Genomic DNA, 24,265 nt, shown 5'->3' with positions numbered 1-24,265 from the left:
CTTCATGATGATGTAAACCACTGGCATACGGTGCATCTCGGGGAGTTGCCAGCTAAAGTTTGGCGCCAGTTTCATGGCAGTACCTCTGCAACTTTTGCAAGATATAAACCCCCCTCTCCTCTTATCTACAAAGGATTCTTTAGAGGAGGGGGCAGTTTGGCTACAGATGTGCTGGGAGGGTTGGAGGTGGAGGGGAGGTGATGTGAGGAGCTGATCTCCAGGTCAGTCAAATGCACAATCAAGGAGATCAAAGTCTCAATGTGGGCTTAATTACCACCAACCACCCCCTCCCCCACCCCCCACCCCATCAGACCAAATTACAACCCCCACACCCCTGCCTGTTAACTGTAAAAATAGTGAGTGAGGGTAACAATGCGCTCGCTGCTGAGGAGCCGCCAACACCTCTTCGCCACTGATCGCATTCTTGCCCCATCACAGACCCTCCAACTCCACCCAACACACACACACCACACACACTTTTTCTCCCCAGGCGTGTCACAAAGGGCCCGACCTATCAGTCAGCCACAGTGACAGGATGCAGCTTTTCTCCCGGTCCGCCTGACAAAAGAAGAGAAAGACACTATCTCCTGTGCGTAGATGTGGCAATTGTGTGGACACGGCGAGCGCGTCCGACGATCGGCCTGTTTCGTTGTGTCGCGCAGGCTTCAGCGCACTCATCTTTTTTTTGTGTGTGTGGAAGCGCGGGACTCCACACATGTTGCCTTTTGATCCCGCAAAGTATCCCATAAAGACCACACCGTCCAGTCCAGTGTGGCAAACGATAGAGCCATTATGATAAATTATCTCAAATCATATGTCAGCCTTCCAATTACTGAAATTGATATGCTGTGTGAATGATATATATCACAGTCGTAATGGGCAACTGTTCAAATAAAGCAACGGAAAAATAAGCGCGTGCGTGTGGATTTTCACATAATTGTCTGAGTATCTTTATTGATCTGCTTCACAGCTCTGATAAATAATATGAAGCGCCGCACTGATTTGCGCGTATAGATTTGTGTATGCTTCAGTAAGACGGCGAGATGAGCAACCATATTTGCTTGTAAAACATGCATTATAAAGTTGCCAGAGGCCACTGACTGGATCATTTACTTTGTATGATTAGAGAGCCATTTAAAAAGTGTTTACAGTCTTTATTGACTAAATTGAGAAAGAGTCTGGGCAGTCAGCAACTTATCGATTCAAGAACACAATGTTTCTTCCTGAAAAATCATCACAAGTATCAATAGGTACAAAATAGTTAACCAAAAGGCTTTCAGGGATTCATAAATAACAGGTTGAAGAAAACGTGTGCCGACTTTTTGCTTCTCATTTTTCACACAAATATAAAAGAGTTTTATGGCTTCTGACTTTAATTAAAAATCCCACCAAGTTGTACTATGGGCTGTTTAACGCTTTTATCTGACAATTTAAAAAGGCTAAACTTATTAAGCTTCAGCAACACTTTATGCTCATGGTAGTGTGTTTTGTCTGTGATCTTAACTTGATTTAGAAAAAAATATTCACTGCTGTTCAAAAGTTTGGGGTCACTTAGAAATGTCATTATTTTGAGAGAAAACTTTTTTTTCAGTGCTGATAACATTAAATATATTAGAAACACAGTCTAGACATTATTAATGTGGTAAATGACTATTCTAGCTGAAAATGGCTGGTTTTTAATGGAATATCTCCATAGAGGTACAGAGGAACATTTCCAGCAACCATCACTCCTGTGTTCTAATGCTACATTGTGTTAGCTAATGGTGTTGGAAGGCTAATTGATGATTAGAAAACCCTTGTGCAATTATGTTAGCACATGAATAAAAGTGTGAGTTTTCATGGAAAACATGAAATTGTCTGGGTCACCCCAAACTTTTGAATGGTAGTGTTCATATTTTTTTTCATTTTTGGATAAAATCTACAAATACTTTGGATCTACTGGAGTAGATTTGTGTCCTGCTACAATGAAATGCTACAAACAAGCAGGTAAATTGATAAGAACTGAGGCAGCCTGTGAGTCCCAGCATGAAGCCGACAGTCAGAACTTGCCCTTCAGATGAATCGGGGTTCGGATTAGGATGATTGTCGGCAAACAGCCTGGTGCCCAGGTCACCGAGGGTCAGCTCTTCCTGATGTGTTAATCAGGATTAAAGCCTGCAGGATGGTCCTGGCTAGCAAAACACCACCCCTTTGACCCCCCCTTTCACCTCACACACACACACATGGGGCCTGGCTGTAAAAGCACAAACATTGCCCCGACTTAATCCCCTAATTAAGCGGGCCCCTCCTCGCTATTTAACCCCAGAGAGCCTCCTGGCCCTTGCACTCAGCAGCGTTTGGTCACCTCCAGCAGAGGAACTGCATTGTTTACCAGTGGATTTACTCAGCAGATAAGGAAACCATCCGAGGTCCTAAAAGGCCCCAGAAGATAAAGTAGAATAGAATAAAAGCCGAGTGGGCTTTGAAGAGGGGAGATCACACTCTCTAATCCCAGGATTGAGGGGTCTTCCAGAGTTCAGCATGTTATGTGTATGAATGCAGGGAGGAGGTCTGGCAAATTGGATTGTCTCCGTTTCTGAATGGCCCCTTTGCCAGAGAAACTTGGCCAACTTTGGAGGTTCAAATGGTTACAAAAGAAAACTAACAAATCACTAAACCTGTCAGCCACCAAACTATAACACAAGAGGAACAATTAAGAGATAAATTGCAATTACTGTCTTGTTTTCATATTGTCATGTGTAATTGCTTCCGAACTGTTTCATAATTTTCACTTAACACAATGTTTGTTTGCTTTATGGTGTACTGCAAAGAAAATGCTCCATGCAACCACCATAAAAAATCTGCAATAACAATAATAACACAGTTTTTATGGTATTTAACATCCATAATGGCTCACATCATCGACCATGCTGCTTTGAGAAGAGCATATGCTCACCGTGATGCCTTGTCTCTTACAGGGAATCCTTCTGAAGCGAAGTGGCAAATCCCTCAACAAGGAGTGGAAAAGAAATATGTCACACTGTGTGATAATGGCGTCCTCACTTACCACCCCAGTTTACATGTAAGTCTCCACCCCCCTTCCCGTTCCTTTTCCAATTGGCTTTATGGGTTTGTTGCACCACTGTTTGTACTCGAGGGTGCTGCTGGAGGTTTTAACGTAGGACTTGTCCCACCGCTGAGCACGATTCTCTTGATGCGATTACATTTACCACCATTGCTCTAGAGAACTGGATTACAAGCGTCCATGATATCTACAGACACTTATTGCTGTATATAATGGCCATATTAACTAACCCTGGGACTTGAAGCTTAGCATTAAAAAACAGGGTACCCTAGTGGTCATCTCGGCCCACCCTGTGGTGCCCATCCATGGTGCTGGCTAATGGAGACATGGCTGTGCTGCTGCGTGCCCGCCGCGCCCAGACTCCACGCTGGCTTGTATTTATAATGGTTCTCACCGCATGGCAGCAGAGCCTGACCAGCCTCCCACATCCATCTTTGTCACAATCCCGCTGGGCCGCTAATACCTCTTAAACACTCGGCTGGCTGGCAGCAGACAGCTCAGGAGCCCGGTGCTGCACTCAGAAATGCCCGTCTTTGCCCTCCGATTCCCTCCATCACTCTCTGATTCCTCCAGTCCTGTGTTTGGGATGTCTAGATCATTTGGCCGCGTAGAAATGAAAGGTATTTGCAGCGTCTTGCAACTAATGAGACAGCTCAAACTTTGAAAAGCAGCCCAATAGTTAGACGTGAACCTTGTGTGTGGCCTTGTTGCACTGACAGTGTGTTAGTGGTTTAATTTACAAGCAGTTATTAGTCGAGCAGTGCCGGGCTACAGTGATGTATGTAATTGAGTGAACAGGCTATTTCTTGATCATTACAGCTATTACAGGTCATCGGGGCAATCTATGAATCTATGAATCTGTTGACTTACACAGGGAGGTGAAATAAGGCAGACAGTTACATTAGCAGGGTAACAGCTCAAGCTCATTTTGAGCAGTGGAGCAGAGAAGGAGTAAGAAAGGAAAAAGGGGAAGAGGGAGATCGAGGAAAGGAGAGAGGGAGGGAGGCAGTCTGAGAGTGGAAGAGGGGAACCTTTAATTTCGCAGTCAGCCAAGCCATCCACACAATCACCTTCTGTTAATTCTATCTGCTACATCAATTAAATTGTTTGTAGAAACTAATTGAATGTGGCTTAATCACACATCTTAATAGCTTTGCACGCTTCGATCTGGCTGTTAATTCCAGCAATAAAATGAAATGAGAGCGCTCACTGGGTAATTAGCGAGGAGGCTTGGGAAAGAAATGAGTGCTTTATGACACGGTAATAAAGCAGAGGAGCCGGTGGGGGACGGCAAAGGCCGAGCTCGCCTCTATCTGGGTCTTTTTCTGCTGAGCCCAATGATTTTCACCTTGGCTTCCCACATTTGGGCGGTAGTCGCTTTAAACCAAATCAAATGGCCAAATTGAAAGGGAATGAGACAGTTTGCATTCATTAAGCCTAACATCTCGCTATTTGGAGAGACGGCGTGGGCACAGGTGATGTATAATGGCTTTACAATCATTTTTCCACTATCACACACCCTTAGTGGAAGGTCTAAGATGGGTTGTGACTAATGGGGATGGAAATTGAATAGCCTTTTAATTTGTTTTTCTTCCATAATTCCTGGATTCTTGTTGGTCCACTGTGTGTAATCAAGTACCTGAACTGAGCCATATATTTAGAAATATTCAGACTCTTTCTAGTATGGGCCGCTCACTGCTGTCATGTTCTTATTTGTAACTTTCTGTAGGACTACATGCAGAATGTGCATGGAAAAGAGATCGACTTGCTGAGGACAACGGTGAAGGTTCCTGGGAAGCGACCGCCCAGAGCTGTGGCCACCGTCGCCCCCACCGCCAGTCCCAAAACCAATGGGCTGACCAAGGACCGCAGCACCTTGCAGCTGGGCATCGGGAACACAGGTTCGAATCCCTGACTCATTAAGGCCAGATGAGTGAAACTGTGCTTCTTTTCCAATTTTCATTTTAGCATATTATTTTCTATCATCTGACTAGAACTGAAACAAGCTTGATTCATGACTTGACAGAAAATTTGCCACAATTTCAATAACTACTGAATCATTTGAGACAAACATTTGATGCTTGAAGGTTTAAAATGTTGCAATTTTCTATAGTTCTCTTTTATTTTGCTGTAAACTTAATATTTTAGAGTTGTTTGCCCAAACAAGCAATTTGAAAACAGAATTAAGAATGTGTTACAGTCACTGACTCTTTTCCAAACAAAACAATTCATCAATCAATCAAGAAAATAATCTCCAGCGAATAAATTAGCTGTATTTGCAGCTATAGTTCTGAAGTTATTGTCACATAAAGATAAGGCCCACTTAAACTGACAAATTCAAAATATGGACCTGGTAGGTAATCTTTTATGTTTTTCCGGCACTACCTAAAAGACAAATCAGTCAATGAGCTTTTTATTACTGTACTAATTTTATACTGTCCTCTGTTTGTGATTAATCATATAAATGTCCCCCAACAGGTTAATTATCTACTTTCTGTATGTTTCCTTCATGCAAATTAGCTGCCTCATAGTACACACAATGATGACTTAATGAGCATCTATGATAAATCTATTAATACTGCAGATTGCTAAACAGGGAATTTAAAATTGTGTTTAAACATCCTGGTTGTGTTTATAGAGCGGTATTACAGAAATAGAGGGTTTATTTATCCTGGGCTATTAAGTGACTGTGACACTGACCTAGTTATTTTCCATCCTCTGTGGTAAGCGAGGTCACAGCAACAGAAACCACTTTGGTCCTGAGCATCGTGCCAGGGTTTCTCCGCCTTCAAGTTTAAAAATAGAGCTCCTCTCCCAACGAGCTCCACCACCGGAGGCTGCTGGGAGTCTGGCACGCGTGTAGAGGGGAAGCCAGTGATTGGATTTAGGGGTTAGGATTAAGAGTAATTAATACTAATTAGCGAAGTGATCCCCGGAGGGAGGCGGGGTCCTTCATCAGCTGTGAAATGGGCACAGTGTTTCCATCCGTCAGGCTAAAGCTAACCGGCTGAGAGTGAGTTCAGTGCCAGCGACGGGTCAGCAGGGACCGTTTGGACCGTCCTGGCAGGTTACTGCTGTACACGGCCAAGGTGTGTGAACAGGTTAATCAGTCAAAAGCTGAAAGATGTAGGAGTTTGCAGAGCACAGGACACGAGATCGAGGTTGTTGCATCCCACAAACTGTTCACCTTGAGTGCTGGGCTGAGGGGAGTCATCAGGGCAGACAAAGGGCCGTGAAAAACAGCCTAGAGAGGGTTTTGGTAAAACCGCATCCAATGGATTTTTTTTTTTTTTTTTTCAGTTAATTTCTTTTTAACCAGACAATGTTGTTTTCTCCCGATGCGCATCTCATGAAGAAGACTCCTCAATGACAAATTCCCAAGATTTTCAGTTGCCATCCATTTCTGCATCAGGGAACAATGTGAGGGAGATTTGCCTTAATCTCCACTTAGGAAAAGAAAGGTTACAAATCACATCAGGTCTCTCTCCGGGTGGAGGACCCTCTTCTGATTATGCGATCGGGATTTTGATTTCATTAGACATGCAATTGATGAAGGGAACAAAGGGGTAATTTTTCATTCACGGCGTCCAAATCACAAGCCTTGTCTTTGCCTTTGGTAATTCATTCATTCCTTAGATCTAAAGACCTTTATAATCACTGGGAGAAGAGGGATAGCGACGGAGAGAGGGAGGGGCGGAGTGGATGGGGGAGATTGGAAGATGAAGAGGAGAGGTTGAGAAGACAGAGAGTAAATGTGAGGACGCATGCGCCCGCGAGTTTGCCGAGCGGCCAGGTTTAATTTCTTTGCTGGGTGCTGAGCGGAACCATTTTAAATATGATCCTCCCTGTTAACATGCGTCCTGCCGTGTCACCAGCGACAGATACATTGTATCAAAGTATTAATGGGCCCAGTCACTTTTAATCAATCCTGTGGGAGAGACGCTCTCTGCTCTGCCTCCACGGGGAAGAGGTGGAGATTTTCAGAAAGTGTTTAGCTCATTCCCTCCTGACTCTGCGCCAAATAGCCACATATTTGCTGACCGGCAGACTCTACCAGTGCCTGCATCACATCTTCTTTTAAGGCCTAATGTGGCCTGTTGTCAGTACTGTGGAGCAGCGGCTTCAGTCTGACTCCCTCGACCTCGTCATGTCGAGAATAGTTTATTTGAACTGATGTAACACTCTTTTTCTACACTCTTAATTATACAAAAGTGAAAAATGTTTCAGTAAACTACTTCCATTCTGTATGAACATGCAGAATGACACCTTGGGTTAACATACCGCTAGTTAGGAAAGACTGATAGTTAATTCATTGCGTTTAGATCTGTTTTGTCTGCAGAAATATTTCTTTGTCTTCATTTATGAGCTGTAAATGTGTGCAGGCACCCACTGACAATTCAAGAATACATCGTAAACGTAAAAAAAAAAACCTGTAAATTTCCAAATAGAAAATAGATCGCACTGCCGTACACAAGGGTTCAAGTAAATATCTTAAAGTTAGGTCCTTGCACACAGATTGTGAAAGGACGTTTTTAAATGTGCAAGTATGTTTGAGTGACTTGTAATGGACTGGAAGCAGCAGCAGCAGTATCAGAGGTGGAGGGGAACATCTGGGCGTTGGTTGTGATGATGGTGGTGGATTACACAGCCGCAGATGATGTGTTGCCCGGCCCACATTAGCATGAATGCTTCATTATCTCACTACTTGTACATAATGGCAACAACTCCACGGAGGGGTCAGGCCTCGTCACGGCTCATCAGCCCACTGACGGCCCGGCCTAAAGAGAAATGAGAAGCAAGGCAGAGCTGCTCCCCGCTAATCCATCGCCTCTACTTAACACCCCAGCCCCGGATAGCCTGCAGTACACACGATATGGCTTTTGTTATCTCTTTATACACATGACAATACAGCCCGCAATGGGGTTTTTGTACTTTTACGAGTTCCTTAATTTTGGAAAGCAATGAACATGAAACCGTTTCTTTTTAGAAGTGTCCATCTAACACCATGTTGGTGCTAATGTTTTTTTATTCTATCTCGATACAGCAGTGAAAGTATTTGGAGATTTTAGCCAAGTACAAGTAGTTACACTATAATGCATAAATACTCTCTTACAATTACTATCATCAAGCGGCAGAGTGATTGCAGTCAGGGTTATTAAATCTAATACAATTAAATTGTAATTATTACTGATGCATAAAAGTGTAATAAGATTTTTAATGTTGTGGCAGGAACGAGGTGAGCAATTTTAGTATGACTTCATCTTGTTGGGTTGTTCTCTATTAAAAATATGTTATTCTCCCAATTTTAATTTGATAATTAGCTGCAGCTGCCAGATAAATACAGTTGAGTAAAAAGTGCAATATCACCACCCTGAAAGTAGAGATGTAGAACTTTGAAGTTGAAAAAATTGTAATTGTAGCACAGGAATTGAGTAAATGTAGTAGTAGATATAAATTTAGTTGGCGCCACTGTCTTGATTTCATACAATTTCCTAGTAAATGGCTGGAACACTGCTGCGTTTTTCATTTTCCCTTCAATAGACTGAACAGAATGGGGCCTCAAATTAAAGTTTCACAAAATGTAATGTAATTGACAAAACAAAACCTATTTTAATATTTTGCTTTTCTCAAAATGTAGTGCTTTAAAATGTAGCGAAGCATGACGTACTTTTATTTGACATCGCTGTCATGAAGTTTGCCAGTTCAGTATTAATGCTTCGGACCTCAGTTGGCGGTCTCCATGTTGATCATTGTCGGTCCACCGTAGCGCCACTGTTAATGTGCAGAAGGTGCTGGAGTCGGGCCTGGCTGGAGCTGTGAGTACAGTGCTCTTTTAATGCCACAAGCTGATTATTTCTCCACTGTAATTACATTATCCTCCCCTTTATGCAGGAGTGGTCTCTGGGGACTAATGGATACAGCCATGTATAATTCATTAATCATTAGCATCCAATTTGACAATTAGACATGATTGTTGAATTTTAAATATCAATCGAAGTTGCCGTGTCGTTATCTAACGGGTTTTTTTTTTCTTTTGTAAGGTGTCAAAAAGTCAAACTTCACTCTCCGCATTAAAACACGTCATCCTTGAACAGTTTAGGTAATTGCTGTTCGTTTCAACGATGAGGTAATTAAACATTTATCTGTGTAATATCAGGTCATGACTGGAGATAAAACCACGTAGTACAGTCTCATACGACTCGCATTAATAAATACTTTCTACATTCAGTAGCGATCGGGGCATTTTTTTCTCCGAGTCATGAGCTTATTTTGGGTACCATTCATCCGCCATTTTTTCTAAAACAAAGTTTCACATTTTCTTTTCAATTCTCCTACTCCGAGGCTCCCTCTCTCCCCCCCCCTCCTCCCCCTCCTCACCCCTCTTCCCCCGTCCTCCCCCTCCTCCTCCTCTGCTCTGATTTCAGCATGCTAATTTAGTCGGTGCTCCTCAGCATGATTCCCTCGCTCTCTCTCCCATTCTTGCTGCGATTCTGCTCCCTCCCCTCTGGGACCTGAAGATTAATATTCCTGGGCCCAACAAGATAATTACTGATACTAATTAGACATGATTATGTGAATTTGATACACTTATTACTCTAGATAATGAGTAGGACATATTATCCTAACAAGCACCCGTGCCGCTTAGTTTACTTTACACACGAGCCACACACTATATTTTCTGTTATTGTCACCTCAATCAGAAACTGATATTCTCTTGTAATTATTGAATAAAAGGCCTTGACGTGTGATACCTGCAAGACGAGAGAGCATTGTCGAGAAAATCAGAGGAACGTGTTGTTTTCCACAACAGAACCTCTGCCATTTTAACCTTTTAGTGTCAGAACAATATCTATTTGAAATTTAATTGTTTTTACACTGTAGTTTATCAGCCTGTATGGGTTTTAAAGCAAAAATACTGTGAATTACTTAATTGTTTTATTTGTAAATTGCCCAAATAGAATATTTTCTATTAGTTTAATGATAACTGAATCATTATCTTACCAAACATCTTTATGTTATGGAACAAATTTGTGACAAATTTTTGCATTAGAATACAAAATACCATTCAGATCAGTGCAAATTCCAGCTTTGGCAGTTCATCTGATTCCCCTCACGTGACTGGAAGCATATCGATGAGTTTTTCAGAGTACTTAGGATGCGTTGTAGCAACTGCTCGTGAACAGGAGGGAAGGACCCCACACGGCGCAGCCTAGCCCATGAATTAGTAAAGAGAGCCAGGCGTCCGCGGCTCGCCTGATTGGAAGTTAGGGAGAGAACGCCTGCTGACGCCAGTGGAGATCGATGTGGCAGTCAGAGGGATGAGGCGAGATAATTAGCGTTCAGAGTGTATCTTGTTAATTAAGGGCTAATTAGAGGCAGAGGCGGAGGGAGAAGAGTTTTGTGTGTGTGTGTGTCTGTGTGAAGGGGGTTGGTTAACAGAGAGACGAGCACAGAAAAGGTGGCAGCATCTTTTGCCATGCTGCAGAAACTACCTAAAATTGCTAACTCAATTACATCATTATCACCTCTTTGCAGATTTTGTTTTCCTGCCAGGCTAAGAATGCAAACAGCCATACAGAACGCATGAAATCAGTATTCAATTTCTCGTGTCTGTCACTTATTTTCCAGGCGCCCCTCACTCCAACAGCAGTTCCTCCCTGCAGACGGGCGGCTCGGTGTTTGGCGGCAGTAAAGATGGCATGCACCAGCGCTCCTTCTCCGTGTCCAGCGCCGACCAGTGGAATGAAGCCATCAACACCAGTACAAGCAGCGGCGCCCGTAAGCACTCCAGCCTTCACTTTCCACACTCTTACATTCTCCCGAGTCCTTATCATCAGCGGAGCAATCAAAGTTCACATATTATTACCACAAAGACCGGGGTGAATTCAAACAAAGTGAAGGGATCTGATCTGGAGGTGCGACGTGATGGAGCTGCCATTTCTCGAGTTTGTCAGACAGGTGAAACAAGCCTCATTTTCATAATTAGGTGATCAGAGCTGTGATCGCTGTGACCTTTTTGTGCCGCTGCTCTCTGATAGAAGCAGCGTGTTCAGAGGAGAGGAACAGTGAAGGTTAACTTTCCGCCATCGATGCATCTCCACTTACTGCCTCCTTGTCACATCGCGCCCTGTCACTGTACTTGAGTGAAGTAAGATAATATATTCACTGTGCCTGCCCCCCCCTCAACCATCCTGTCTTTACCTTCCATCTTACTCTCTGCCCCCCTCCACCCTCCACCGCCTCCTCTGTTTTCCTCTCTTTTCTTCCGAAGAGGAAAATGAATGCTTTTCGGGGGTACCATTCATCACCAGTTATTTCCCTCTCTTTGTGGTTGGCAGTAAAAAAGCACTTAAATGCACATCAACAGAATAACAGTCATTTCCATGCATGTTTGCACTCTGGTAGTTCTCATTAGCACGGCGGCGGCTCCCCCCCTCCCCATGGGCTCCCAGGGGCCCCGGCAGTTTAAAGAGCGCACTTTACGAGCGCTGCTGGAGTCCAACTGCACGGCCCTCGTGGTTCCGCAGACAAGCCTGTCTCTCATTTGGAGCTGCCAAACGATCAATTCTGCCTGGACGCAGGCACTTCCATCACCCCCTACCCCTGTCTCCCATCAGCAGCATGCCCAAAGCAGAATTACTTAGATTCGTGGGGTCCTCAAATAAATGAGCGGGACTGTGTATGTGTGTGTGTGTGTGTGTGTGTGTGTGTGTGTGTGTGTGTGTGTGTGTATACTCGCTGAATATTTTTGTGTGGCTGTTTGTATGTGAGCTTTTTCCACAGAGCGTGTTTGCGTCTGTATTATAATGTGTGTGTGGGAGAAATAAAAAAAAAAAAAGGGGCTTCATAGTAGATGCTTGTGAATACGTGCGGCCGAACTGCAAAAGGACAAATACGACTTCCTAAACATTGCGCTGTGGAAATAAAGAGGTTACAATTTCCTATTTTCATGTTTGGTAAACTGAAAAGCCTTCAATATTAGCATAGCTCATTAACCAGCATCCAGTCTTCAACTAAATCAGATCCACAATTTGCTCCATTATTCTATTTTCTTCAATTATTTTCATGCTACTTTTAAGGTAACCACAAATGAGCTCGAATGAGGCAAATGAGCTGAAAATAATAGTAGAAACGTTGTGTCAAATGATAGATTATGTTACAAGAAGGCAAGTGTCGCTGTAATCAGTGCGTAGTCAGTGCAGACGGTTAAATGCTTGTGATGTACAACTGAAAACAGCGTCTCTGCAGCTCCAAAACTTTTGACGTCTGGTTTTTGTCTCTCCTTGGAATTTACGAATCCGAATCAAAGCAGCAGAAGACGTCCGTAACGTAAAAGTGTGACTGGACTATCAGAAAGCATAAACGTGATTGAAACACAACGCTCTTATCTTTCATCTTAATGTGTCTTCAATAATCAATAGAGGGTGTTCCACGGTGACGGGTGCTCATGTTTTGCCATTTGAATTGACTTGAACCAAGCCCAATCACTCCATTATCCTTGGTGAAGGTTGCAGGTTAACATAAAAAGTGATTCTGAGATGCAAAAACAGCAGATTGATGATTCACTGGAGAATGAATGCATCTTAGCCAGGTAACCATTTCCATATTATTTAAAGAATGTCCTCATTTGTAAACCTATTGAGCAAAGGCAGAAGCAGAGGTAGTAACATCTCTTGAATATTGAGCGCAGATTTTTGATTAAATCCCGACCCAATTTTTCTATTGCTTGCATTCATAAAGACACCCATTCTTAATGCCCCGGATGCTTGTTTAGATCCTGCTCTCCTTCGTGTACCTCAATCTTTGAGCCTGAATTAAAAGCAAGAGGCTCAAACAGTCATCTGAGCGATGTGATAGGCTCGCTGATGACAACAACTTAAGTCACACTGCCAAAGTCAGAAGATTACTGCAGATCAGGGTTCAACAGGAGCTATTCAATAATTAATGCAGAATTCCTGTATTTTGAAAGTTGAAATGTCTTGGTTGACAGCTTTAATGTGCTAAAAATGATAACGGGAGAATTTACGCTACAGTGTCTTAATGCGAGGATATTTGAAACCTCAGAATCAACCTTTTGCTGTTACATTTAGTCAAAGCATTCTTGTGATAATCTTCAATTACCAAAGAATTTTATTAATTTTCTTTAAGATTTCTTGCTTGTCTTTGTCATACAAGACAATAAATTGAATATCTTCTCATTTTAACATGTTTGTTCCGACAAAACAAGCAACTATCACGTGTCATCTGAGGTTTTTGTGATTTGTGATGGATATTTTACATTATTTAAAGTCATTTAATGGAACAAACAGTAAATCAATTAATCAAGAAAATAATGAGCAGATTCATAAAAAATAACAGAAAATAATTATGAATTGCCACCATTTTGGGAATGTATTAATTTTGCTTTTCCTTTTTAAAATGAAACACCGTTATATAGTGGCAGTGTTGTGCTAATTGTCACAAATTATTGAATTCTATTGAAATGACTTTGCTGTGCATTCATAATCCATGAAAGGTTTGCATCACTCCTTAGTATTGTCTCTGAAATTAACGTTTCAACTCTATTCTGCACTGTGGTAATTTATTTATATGTAAGAGCTTTTTCTCCTCTGATTTTGCACATCAGCACACAGGTACTTAATGCACAGATAGCCTTTTCCTGTGGCACTGTGTTTTATACCTTGGCCTCCCGATGCGAGGGTGATAGCATGTGGGGAGTTTGATTTCGACGCCAGGCCGTAATGAAGTTTGACATTTAGTTTGGAGAGAGCAGCAGAGCGCGATCAGGCCTTGATTAGTACGCTCTAATTGAGGATAATAAGGGGGAGGCGGTGATTGTTTCTAATTTTTGCCATTAATTGCAGCCGTTGGCTTTGATTGAGGACAGGCAGGGCTGCCATGTCAAGGGGCCTGGCGGAATCATAGTGCTCCTTACCCAGAGCCTCTTGAATAACAATGAAATGACTCCCCCTGTCCTCTTCACCCTCCCCCCTGCCACTCGCTCCCTCACCCCTTTCCATTCCCATTCATTCCTAGTGTGATGTTGGTAAAGGGAGCTGTTAGCAGCGCCCTCTTTGTCTCACCCACAGCCTTCATTCTGAAGCATGTTTAAACTGTCATCTCAGTGGTGGGAGTGTAATGCGCTGTAATCACAGGTTAGGCGGATACCTATTCTGCTGCCCAGGTGATCTTGGCTGAGTGGTAAAGAGACTCCTGGTCCCCAGTGTGCTTCATTACCCAGCTTGGTCCCGATGGCCCTCGTACACTCTAACAGCTAGCTAATAATGCCACAGTGAATTCCCTACTTTCAGAATCAGTCTAGTTTCAACTTCATAATCCTCAGCTTAAGAAATTTAATTTACTAGCCATGCATAGTTTAGAGCTGAAAACCACTCGGGGACTTTATATAAAACCCGTTTGGTCTCAGGTGCTTTGATATTGTTGCTCAGTGATGTGTATGGTGGTTTTATCCTTTAGCTATACCTTTATATTACAGACTTCTTAAAGGCTGATGGGTGCAAACAAAGGGAGGTGTATCACCCCGTAGATGTTTCAGGTGCAGAATGAGCGGGTCCAGGGTCATTTTCCACAACATTAGGGCCAGAAATTGATAATTAGAGGTGTTTATGACACGGTCGGGGCCCCCGAGGGGCAGCCCTCCCCTTTAACCTCAAGCGACATTAAACAAATGCTGGCTGTCACGTTGGAGGCAGGTTGGAGCTCGAGCCTTCCACTCGCCATACGGAGCTGTGCTGGCGGGACAGACGCTGGTATGGAGAGGGAGGGGGGAGCAGAGGGTGGGAGGAGGGGGGGCCACACGGAGGACCCCTGTGCCCCCAGCTGTCTGAGCCAGCTAATGACTCGTCTCAGGGGGGCTGTTGTAAGAGAGCAGGGAAATTGAAACAGACGCCTCGACTAGGAGCTGCTACATGTGTGGCTGCGTGCTGCCATTCAAAGCACCAGAGAGCTTAATATATGTGCTCCAGCACAAGCACCAATGTTATGTTTATTAATGCGGTGGCATATAATCAATATTATTATTTATCAAGAGGCACGTTACTATTCACGCCGAAATATTAACACTACCTTTAAGGACGCTCCCTCGCCAAACAAATTAAAGGCTGTTTTAATGAATTTGTTCATTTTTCTTAGTAATGACATTCTCCTTTGTATACGCTGACCCTCACCAAGATTCATTTCTAAGTCGTGGACAGAAAGAGCGATGCGTGTCTCAGGTGTTGTCTGCTACATTTTGCCCACACTCTGAACAGCGTATCCCCCGGCCCTCTGAGCTGCAACTCTCCCCCCATGTAAGCATCTTCAGTCCCCTGCTGAGCCCATCTTACTCCTCCAAGACAGCCCCATCTCCCTAAAGGTAATGACCGAATTAGGCCTAATGTTGTACACTGGCTAATGGCACAGCGCCGCACATTATAGCATGTGCAACTGGCAACGACAACAGCAATAATCCCTGAGCCCCTTGTCCTCCTGCACTCCACCCCTGGGGCTGGGACGGTGCACAGGGAAATGAATGGAGTTTGCCACACTACAATGAGCTTTTGATGGGAGACAATGGAGGAGGCTGCCAGCACCACACAGGGTGGTAAGAAGAGAGCAATATGGGGCCCATCTACTGGCCCTCCCTCCCTGCTTCCCCCAGGCCCCTGGCCCCCACTCCCAGATTCATAATGGCATCCGGAGGGGGAAAGAAGGGAAAGTGATGTCAAATGTCAGGAAATCAGAAAGATGGCAAGCTGACAACCCCCTCCTATCGTCCCATCCCTCCTATCCCTTTGCCCAACGGTAGCACAGGTTAATATCACATTTATAAAATCACTTACAAGAAACAAAGCCGACTCTTAGCCCCCTGTCACTCTCAGACAGTCCTATAGAGAGCTCCGCCGCGGGCTAGCTTAGGTAACCATTTGTTCACTGATAGCCCCATACCTGTCGTTCGCACCGTCTAAAGCTGGAGTTACACAGTTACTTTTGGAGCCATTTTCAAGTCTTCCTGCTGTAGACACATTATGAGGATGTGACAAGTCTGCCTTTACTTTCCGTGAAGCTTTCAATAATGTCATCCATTATTAATTCTCAGTGTGATTTCCCAAGAATTATTACACTTTTCCTTAAACAGTTTAACAGTTAAACAGATACATATGTGCCATGCTGAAATGAAACTGCCAGCTTAATTTCAAAGCAATAGTTCAAAATGTTTCAAATCCATCCACATTTTATACTCGTGTGTGTAATTGATAGAATAACTAGGAGATGAATTTAAAGTCTTGGACAGTAATTAGTTATTGTCCAGTCGGAGCCAGCATGGAATTGCAAAACCCCTGAGCAAATTTTAATAGATATTTCATAAAGTTTATTCAATTTCAATTTTCAATTCTGAAACTAGACACTTGCTTCTTTGTAATTCTTTATCTATATATTACGTACCATCATAAAAATGACAAATAGCCTTCATTCTTTTTAAAGGTCACCGTAATTTTCTGGTTGATGCTTACAGAGTCAGACAAAACACACTTTTTTTGTTTTTATTGTACTTTTTGGGTTATGCCATAACTCAAAAAGTTCTGGCATAACTCAAAGTCAAATTCAAGATGTAATTTTTATGACTGCACATTATATCTAAGAGAAATTTCTGCACTTATGAGTCATTTCTCTACATGCTTCTCTGGTAAATCAACTTAATTTGTTTCTTCTGTATGGAAATTTAATCTTGACTAGAATATGTTGGATCTAATGCTTTTCTAGCAGTTACCCATCAATGGTACAGGAGCATTTAAAGAGGATAAAAACTAGTCAAATTGTTGAAAGATTGTTGTATCAGCTGAATTTGCTTTGGTGTCATTTTCTTTTCACTGCATGAAGTTAGTTCACAGTTCACACAGCTCTGGCAGTGAACATTAAGATTACCTGCATGGTCATTGTATAGAAAACGGGTGTATTATATTTAATGTTAATGAAATATAATGTTTTTGTCTTTTTTGTGTTTTAACAGCCAATGGGATGAGTGATCCCGCAAACTCCAGTATGGGCAGTGCAACAAGTCCTAAACTTGAGCCACCTCCTTCGCCACACGCCAACCGCAAGAAACACAGACGGAAAAAGAGCACCGGCATCACCAAGCCAGATGGCTTATCTGCTGGCAATGAAGGTATGAAAAGTTACATCGCTACTGAAAGAAAAAAGAGAAGTCAATTCGCACACACACAATTCCTCTGCAGTGTTTTATTAAAACGTTGACGATCTGGTCACAAGGACCAAGATACCAAAAAAGTTCTGCACAGGAGTCTGACTGGCAAAACTTTTACTTACCGCTGTAGAGACCCAGATTTCTTTCTACACAAGTCTTAAAATGGACAGTTTGCACAGTAAGTTCATGTTTCTCGGCACCAAATTCCAATGGTGTTTCAACTACATCTCCATTGTGTAAATCTTGTACTCAAGCACAATTAGCACTTTTTGCTGTTACTGGTTGGCTCAAACACATAAACAGAGGTGGGACAGATTAAGGATGGACCTCAGCATTATGCTCCCAAGTCCAACACTGTGTATACTATCCTTCAAAAGTTTGGGGTCACTTAGAAATGTCCTTATTTTTGAAAAGAAAAGCAGTTTTTTCCAATGAAGAGAACATTAAATTAATCAGACATACAGTCTAGACATTGTTAATGTGCTAAATGACTATTCTAGCTGGAAACAGCTGATTTTTAATGTAATATGTACATAGGGGTACAGAGGAACATTTCCAGCAACCATCACTCCTGTGTTCTAATGCTACATTGTGTTAGCTAATGGTGATGAAAGGCTAATTGATGATTAGAAAACTCTTGTGCAATTATGTTAGCACATAAGTAAAAGTGTGAGTTTTCCTGGAAAGCATGAAATTGCCTGGGTGACCCCAAACTTTGGAACAGTAGTGTATGTCAGAAGGCCAAATCTACTAGAACTTTTTTTGGTATGTATTTACAATTTTTTTTTTTTTTAGTCCAAGACAAACTAGGCAGAAAGTATCCTCACACTTATTCAGTGACTGACTCTGAACTCACACCTCGACACACTGATCAGATTCCTCCAGTCATGATGAACAGTTGATCATGCAATCTTCTGTTTTCTGACTGAATGTGCCCGTGATGTACATAAAGGTGTGTAGTGTTGGATCTCCATGTGGCCCCCTGCACAGATCACCCTCGCGGCCCTCCATTTATTTTACCGTTGTATGAATAGTGAATGTGGCCCCTCTCAGCAGGGGAGTGGCAGTCGGCTCTCCACCCAATTAATAATGATTCTTCAGCCCAATGATGAATGGAGTACCCTAATTGGATGGCATTGTGAAAACACTGAGACGCATTTCAGAGGCCATAAAACTGATGTCACCAGAGCGGGATGATCAATCAACAAGATTGATACGCTGGATAACAACAACAATGGCATTGACGCCTCCTAAATGGGGCTTAGCATTTATAATCATTATACTTTTTTATCACGGTCTCTGACAGCTTCTCTTTAAAGTCTGAATGGGTCTGTTGACCACATTGTTGTGTGGAGGGAACATCATCAGCACCACCGAGATAAGTGGCATGAGATAAGTGGTGCTCTTTTTATTGTTGGAGTAGTGGTGATATCAGTGGTCATAATCAAACCGGGCCAAATACTTCACATCTAATAATATTCTGGATTAGGCATTGTCATTAATATTTCAACATTGTATCATGAGTTTCTGTGATTGTACACAAGAAGCCTGCAACTCTTATTTAAGCTCTATCTGACATTACTTAGCTCTCCAGACAGAATTAGAGACTCACATTAAAGTCTTTGCTAAGTGATGGCTGGTATTATACGTTTTCAAATTCAGTATCCCACATAGGTTTACTCCTGGACTTCCTGAGCGGGAAGTCTAAGAGTAATCAGACTGAAGGAGGCAGATTCTGAATGTTTCTCACATCATCAAACATGCACATTGTTTTCTATCCCTCTCATTGTTCTCTGCAAGATTTTCTATTAGCATCAGCTTGTCTGTTCTGCTGAATGCCCTGGAATACAGACGTATCGCTTAAATATTGGATTCACCCAAGTCTGGGATGTGAGTTGTGTCTCCTGTTAAAAGAACAGGAGAGAGAGAAAGAGAGAGGGGAAAGGGAAGGAGAGGAGAGGTGGGATCCTTGAATAAATTGCTATCAGTTTATCTAATTTACGGGGCAATCAGAAGCATGCAATACAGGCTGAAATTGAATTTTAGTAGTTGTGAAGCATCATAAATCAAAACAGCGTGAGCGTCTTAAGGTGAGAAATCATTTTGGTGAACATGGGACGTGTAGGATGTAGAAAGGAGCCTGGAGAAACTGTTGCTGCAACATTATTTCCAAATATGGCTCTACAGCACTTAGCAAGACTCTTCTATACGGCCGCTGAAGTGGAGCAAGATCTAGACATATTATACAAGCTGAGGTTCATTATTATGATTGTAAAAGGCTAAATGACACACAGCAAATGGGCACAAACTTCCAAATAGGTTTCATCCACTTTATTATCAGGTTTAAAATGCTGTAATTTCAAACTCATGTAAGGCCATTTAATCTCAAATCAATTTAAAGCCGTATTGGGATAAAGTCTAAATCCTCTGTTATGTCTGCTGTGCTACACTTTCACCAAGGATATGCACAAGGGACACAGTCCCTAATATCCTATGCACTGTCAGAGCTGTGTGGTGTAATGAACTTCTCATGTGCTTAAAGAATGATGCAGGATGCATGGCGAGACAACTGACAGCCCCGTAATGTGTTTCCCAGCAGCCGCCCGGCGACGAGCTCTCTCGGTGTGTCGCTCGCCATAAACCCACTGGAAAATCGATGGCCGATAAAGAGTTGTGTTCAGGGGGAGCCCCCTCTGATTAATGCAGACTGTCAGGGAGCATCATTAATGTATTTCTCTTTTAAAGAAAGTGTATCAAATGCTCATTGTTTTGGGGGGTTCAGCTTGTCCAATGTGAGCAGAAAGGGAGGTGCAGGAATGGAAAGAAATTGTGATGAGAAGCTACTTGCTGATGTTTCCAGTTTTGTGGAGGAAGATATTTATTCTTACTAAGGTCACAGGAATTAAAGAGAAAACAAGTGTTGACTTGAATACTTTTACGGTACAGAAGGTGTTGACATGTCGGCTCAAACCTTAATTGCATTTACTTTGGCAATACGACGACGACATCTTGCACCCATTACAATAAATTATAGTAATGCAAAAAAATCTGATTTCCGTATCTCATAACTAAAATCTACTGCTTCATTGAAGATGCTGATCTCATCATTAAAGATGATAGTGACTTAATGTCCAGAAGACTGTTGACGCCAAATTTTGAGCCACTTCTTTTTTAACTGGGTGATAAAAATTGAGTTGAACTGGGCTTGGTTTCAGAGGTTTCCAGGCTTAACGGAGCTGCAGAGGCACAGACGTGTGGTTAAAATACATCAGGTGAAAGGAATGAGTGCATGTAGGTGTCCTACAAACAACATGAAGTTAGTTATAGTGGTAAAATCAGAGTCATAACTCATCCGCAGCTCAATAGACATGCATAATAAACATATTTTTAGACTCAGTGGGACTTGATATCACTGTGGCTGATGTTTGTTGCAAATAAATATCCTGACAGAACCTGCTCAGAAATCAGAGTAGTAGATGCGACTTGCCTGAGAATCATCAGGTTTTTACATTTTAGTACCGAATTTAGTCTGTGGCGCATGCATAACAAAAATGTATATTTAAATAGTATATTTTGCTACTTGATTGGATACTGGCTGAAAATGGGACTTGAGTACTAGTCTACAGTCTGACTTACTGAATCCTTGTCAAAATGATTAAAGCACAGTCTCAACCAGAGGAGGACAGTCCTTTAAATCAGCTAGCACCATAATGCCTCCATCTTTTCACCAACTGATAATGACCTTAACCTTTTCTCCTAGATCCAGAAGTCAAGCCTCATAATTTTGAGACAGTAAGTGACAATTATCAGATAAGAAGTCATAATTACAAGATAAAGCCTCCAATTCTTTTTCTTTGTTTAATGCAATGTGCTTTTGTACCGAAGAGGCTAAAGGAAGCATTATTTGCATTGTCAGACATGCAGTCTATAACCCATAATGAGCTCATATGCACTGCAGACCGTTTGTTTGTGACGGAGCAGGACTGAGTTCAGCTCACTTTATTTCACAAATTAGATTTTTGAATTAAAACGAGCAGAAAAGGAATAATCAGTTTAAGTAATCAAGTAGTTTCATTTTGCGTTTGGATTGATTGAATTTAAAGTGATTGAAAGCACTCCACCTAATTTTGCCAGCAATTATAGGAGGATGGGGGAAGGATTTTTATGTTTAGAGAGAGTGGACTCTCAAAAGTAAAACAGTTGTCTATCTGCCCTTATAAATCTGGACCAATTTGATCAGCAGGAGCAGACTGTTGATGTTTACAGATACTTCTAATGGGACCAGTGTCACTTACACATGTGCATCCAGAGCAGTTGATATTAAATGTAATTCTGCTCCCAGAGACACAATGGAAGCAAATCATTTTACTTCTGAAGATGCGAGCATGACTAAGGCAAAAATAATCAAAAGGGCTTTAATAGTAATCCGGCATGTTTCAGCTCTGAATACAGAGTAAGGATGAAGTTCCCAGAAAAGATCATTTACTACTCAGTAGAGATGAGGAGCAGCATGCACAAAATAATGTAGCTTCACTCAGATCGATGGCAGAAGTACATACTAGTTCCTGGACCAAGAAGATGAGTCATTTAATAATCTTCAAAGTGGTAACAGGACTTCTTTACCAAAACCAATTTGCAGTGATTTTGAATTGTGTGGTGTAGAGTGTAGACAAACTTAGCTGATGAGACAACAGGCGTAAAGGGAGAGAGATTCTTTAATTGCTTCTACAGTGCTGTTCACATCATCACTCGCCAGCTTTTTTCCTCTTTTCTTTCATTCCATTCGCTCTCAGACCCGGTTTATGGCCTCTGACTGTCTTTTTCTACATTAGCTCCCCAGGTTTAGATCAGAAGAAAAATAACACACGCCGATCGATATTAATGCGTATTTTGCTTTGAGAGTAAGGCTTAATCTGGTATCCTATTGTCCTGCACCTTAGTAAACTAAGGGTTAATATCCTCTGGAGTCCAGCTGAGGATTAGGAAATGGATGTTTAACTGCCTGTACTAATGGTGGGTGTTTATCTCAATACTTTGTTTTGTCACTCCCCGACTCGCTCTCATTTCCGAAAGCTGTCCCTGGAGCCTCCACTCTTGTAATGGCTTAGCTTTCTGAGCGCCACAGTATGGAGGGAAAGGAATAACAAGATTCTCATTTGGGCTCTATACACACTGCCCACAGATACATGTATAATTGGCCCTGTTTTCATCGTGCTCTGCTGTTAAATGCACTAGCTATTAGGGTAGTGGTATTGGTGCTGATTTCATGTGTTTGTTTATTCTTAGAAGGTGTGCTGCTTGTTTGTTTGTGCGTGTGCACGTAGAAATGTGCGGGAGTGTGTGTGTGTGTCAGAGAGATAAAGAGTGTGCTCTATCTTTCTCTTCCTCACTGCTCTTTTCTTTCTGAGTTTGGTCGTGGTTCCCCCGGGGCCCCTGTCGCAGTAATGGCCTGCTCCTGATTGCTCTGATACAGGTTAGGAATATTGGCTTTAATGATGTGTAAAATGAGCAAGCAGTGCCTGTGACATTTACAGATGGCACCGCCTTGGCCTGTTCTTCCCAACTGCTCGTTAATTCACAGGAACGGCAAGCACTTCTTTAAGTGACTGCCTGATGCATGCATACGACACAACACAACACATCTTACACACCAAAACAATAGCTCACCTTGTGCACCTCTGCACCTTGTCATCATTTCAGCTGAGCGTTCACACAAATAGATGAAGTGAGGAGTCCTCAAGGTTAGGAGCTGTTTGCGAAGTCCTTTCAGAGGGTCTGTCACAACAGTCTCCAGAGGTCCTTCAAAGGCTTAGACAGAATAGATGCCGTGTTGCAGTCTGCTTCATAGACGGCACAGCTGGGCTCAGCACCAAACCCCCCCGAGGTGCTAATCTGGTCCACAGGTCTTCAGCGGTGCATCTGCTGCACGTGCACGGCGATAGAGGAATCACCGTCCTCGGGTCACACTGTTTTCTCTCAGGTTTCAGTTTGATTTTCAGGACAAACTGATACCTACAAGTACTCATACACCTCGATGTAATAATTTTAAGTAAACATTCTGCATTAAAAACACCATTTAAGTAAAGGTACAGAAGTATGATTCGCTGAATGCACTTCAAGTATGTAAGAAATATGATCTTTAATAACGATGAGTGACATAGCATTTTACTTGTAGCCAGTTTAGGCTGTTTTTAAATGCTTCATGTAGTTGGTTTGGTTCAGTGGTTCTCAACCTGGGGGATGTGGCCCCACTCATGAAGATCATAAGATGTAATCATTTTAAAATATATTTATTTCTTGGAAATCTGTTCCCTGCAGTGCCAGATACTTTTACCTGTTTAGGCCTTGTATAGGTATTTTTAAAATCGTTTTCACCTGAATTAGAAGATCTGAGAAGCTTAAAAGTGCAAGTGACCCTGAACACCAATGACACATGTAAACACTCAAAGTACATAATGACTAAAGCCTATAGGTAAACACAGATAAGTAAAATGTACAGTATTTCCTTCTGCAATGTAGTAAAGTGGAAGTATAAATAAAACATAGAAGTACTTCAAAAACTGTATTTAAGTATACTACTTAAGTTAAAATTCTTTCTCCCATTGCAGCCAGTAAATTTTAAGAAATGGTTACCATCTATTTTTGTATCTTGAAGAAACATTTTGCTAATTAAAGTGCTGCTGCAAAGCCATCAAGTAGCAAATGAACAACATCTGAGAGGTTCCCCAACAGTTTTATGATGCATGTAAATGTTGGACGAAGATGTGCATCTTTATCTGTGCCTTCCTCTTTGTAGCTCTGTGGCCATTACACTACAATTTCCTTTTTATTATGCCACGTTAATTAAGGAAAATCATATTTTGGCCATTCTTCACAGTTGGCGCCTCCATTGGCTTTAAATTGTGTTCTTCCTTGTCCGCCCACTGGCAGAGCTCTGTTAATTTATTTGTAATTGGCAAGAACTTGTTGATCTTAGGCTCGCAGATAGATATGGT

The 24,265-nt window shown here is 42.1% G+C and overlaps 1 protein-coding gene across 1 annotated transcript in view; it reads left to right on the top strand.

The window, feature by feature from the left end:
• agap3 (ArfGAP with GTPase domain, ankyrin repeat and PH domain 3) overlaps positions 1–24,265 on the top strand; it is a 128,312-nt gene that overhangs the window by 81,090 nt on the left and 22,957 nt on the right. The window contains 5 exon segments of the mRNA XM_051952843.1: positions 2,958–3,000; positions 3,003–3,061; positions 4,794–4,965; positions 10,694–10,843; positions 17,076–17,231. Coding sequence (XP_051808803.1) covers positions 2,958–3,000; positions 3,003–3,061; positions 4,794–4,965; positions 10,694–10,843; positions 17,076–17,231 — 580 coding nt within the window.

The sequence above is a fragment of the Acanthochromis polyacanthus genome, chromosome 9 (assembly GCF_021347895.1).
Source record: "Acanthochromis polyacanthus isolate Apoly-LR-REF ecotype Palm Island chromosome 9, KAUST_Apoly_ChrSc, whole genome shotgun sequence".
Classification (NCBI taxonomy): domain Eukaryota; kingdom Metazoa; phylum Chordata; class Actinopteri; family Pomacentridae; genus Acanthochromis; species Acanthochromis polyacanthus.
Note: the sequence above shows the minus strand (reverse complement) of the source record. Positions and strands in the feature narration are given on the sequence as shown.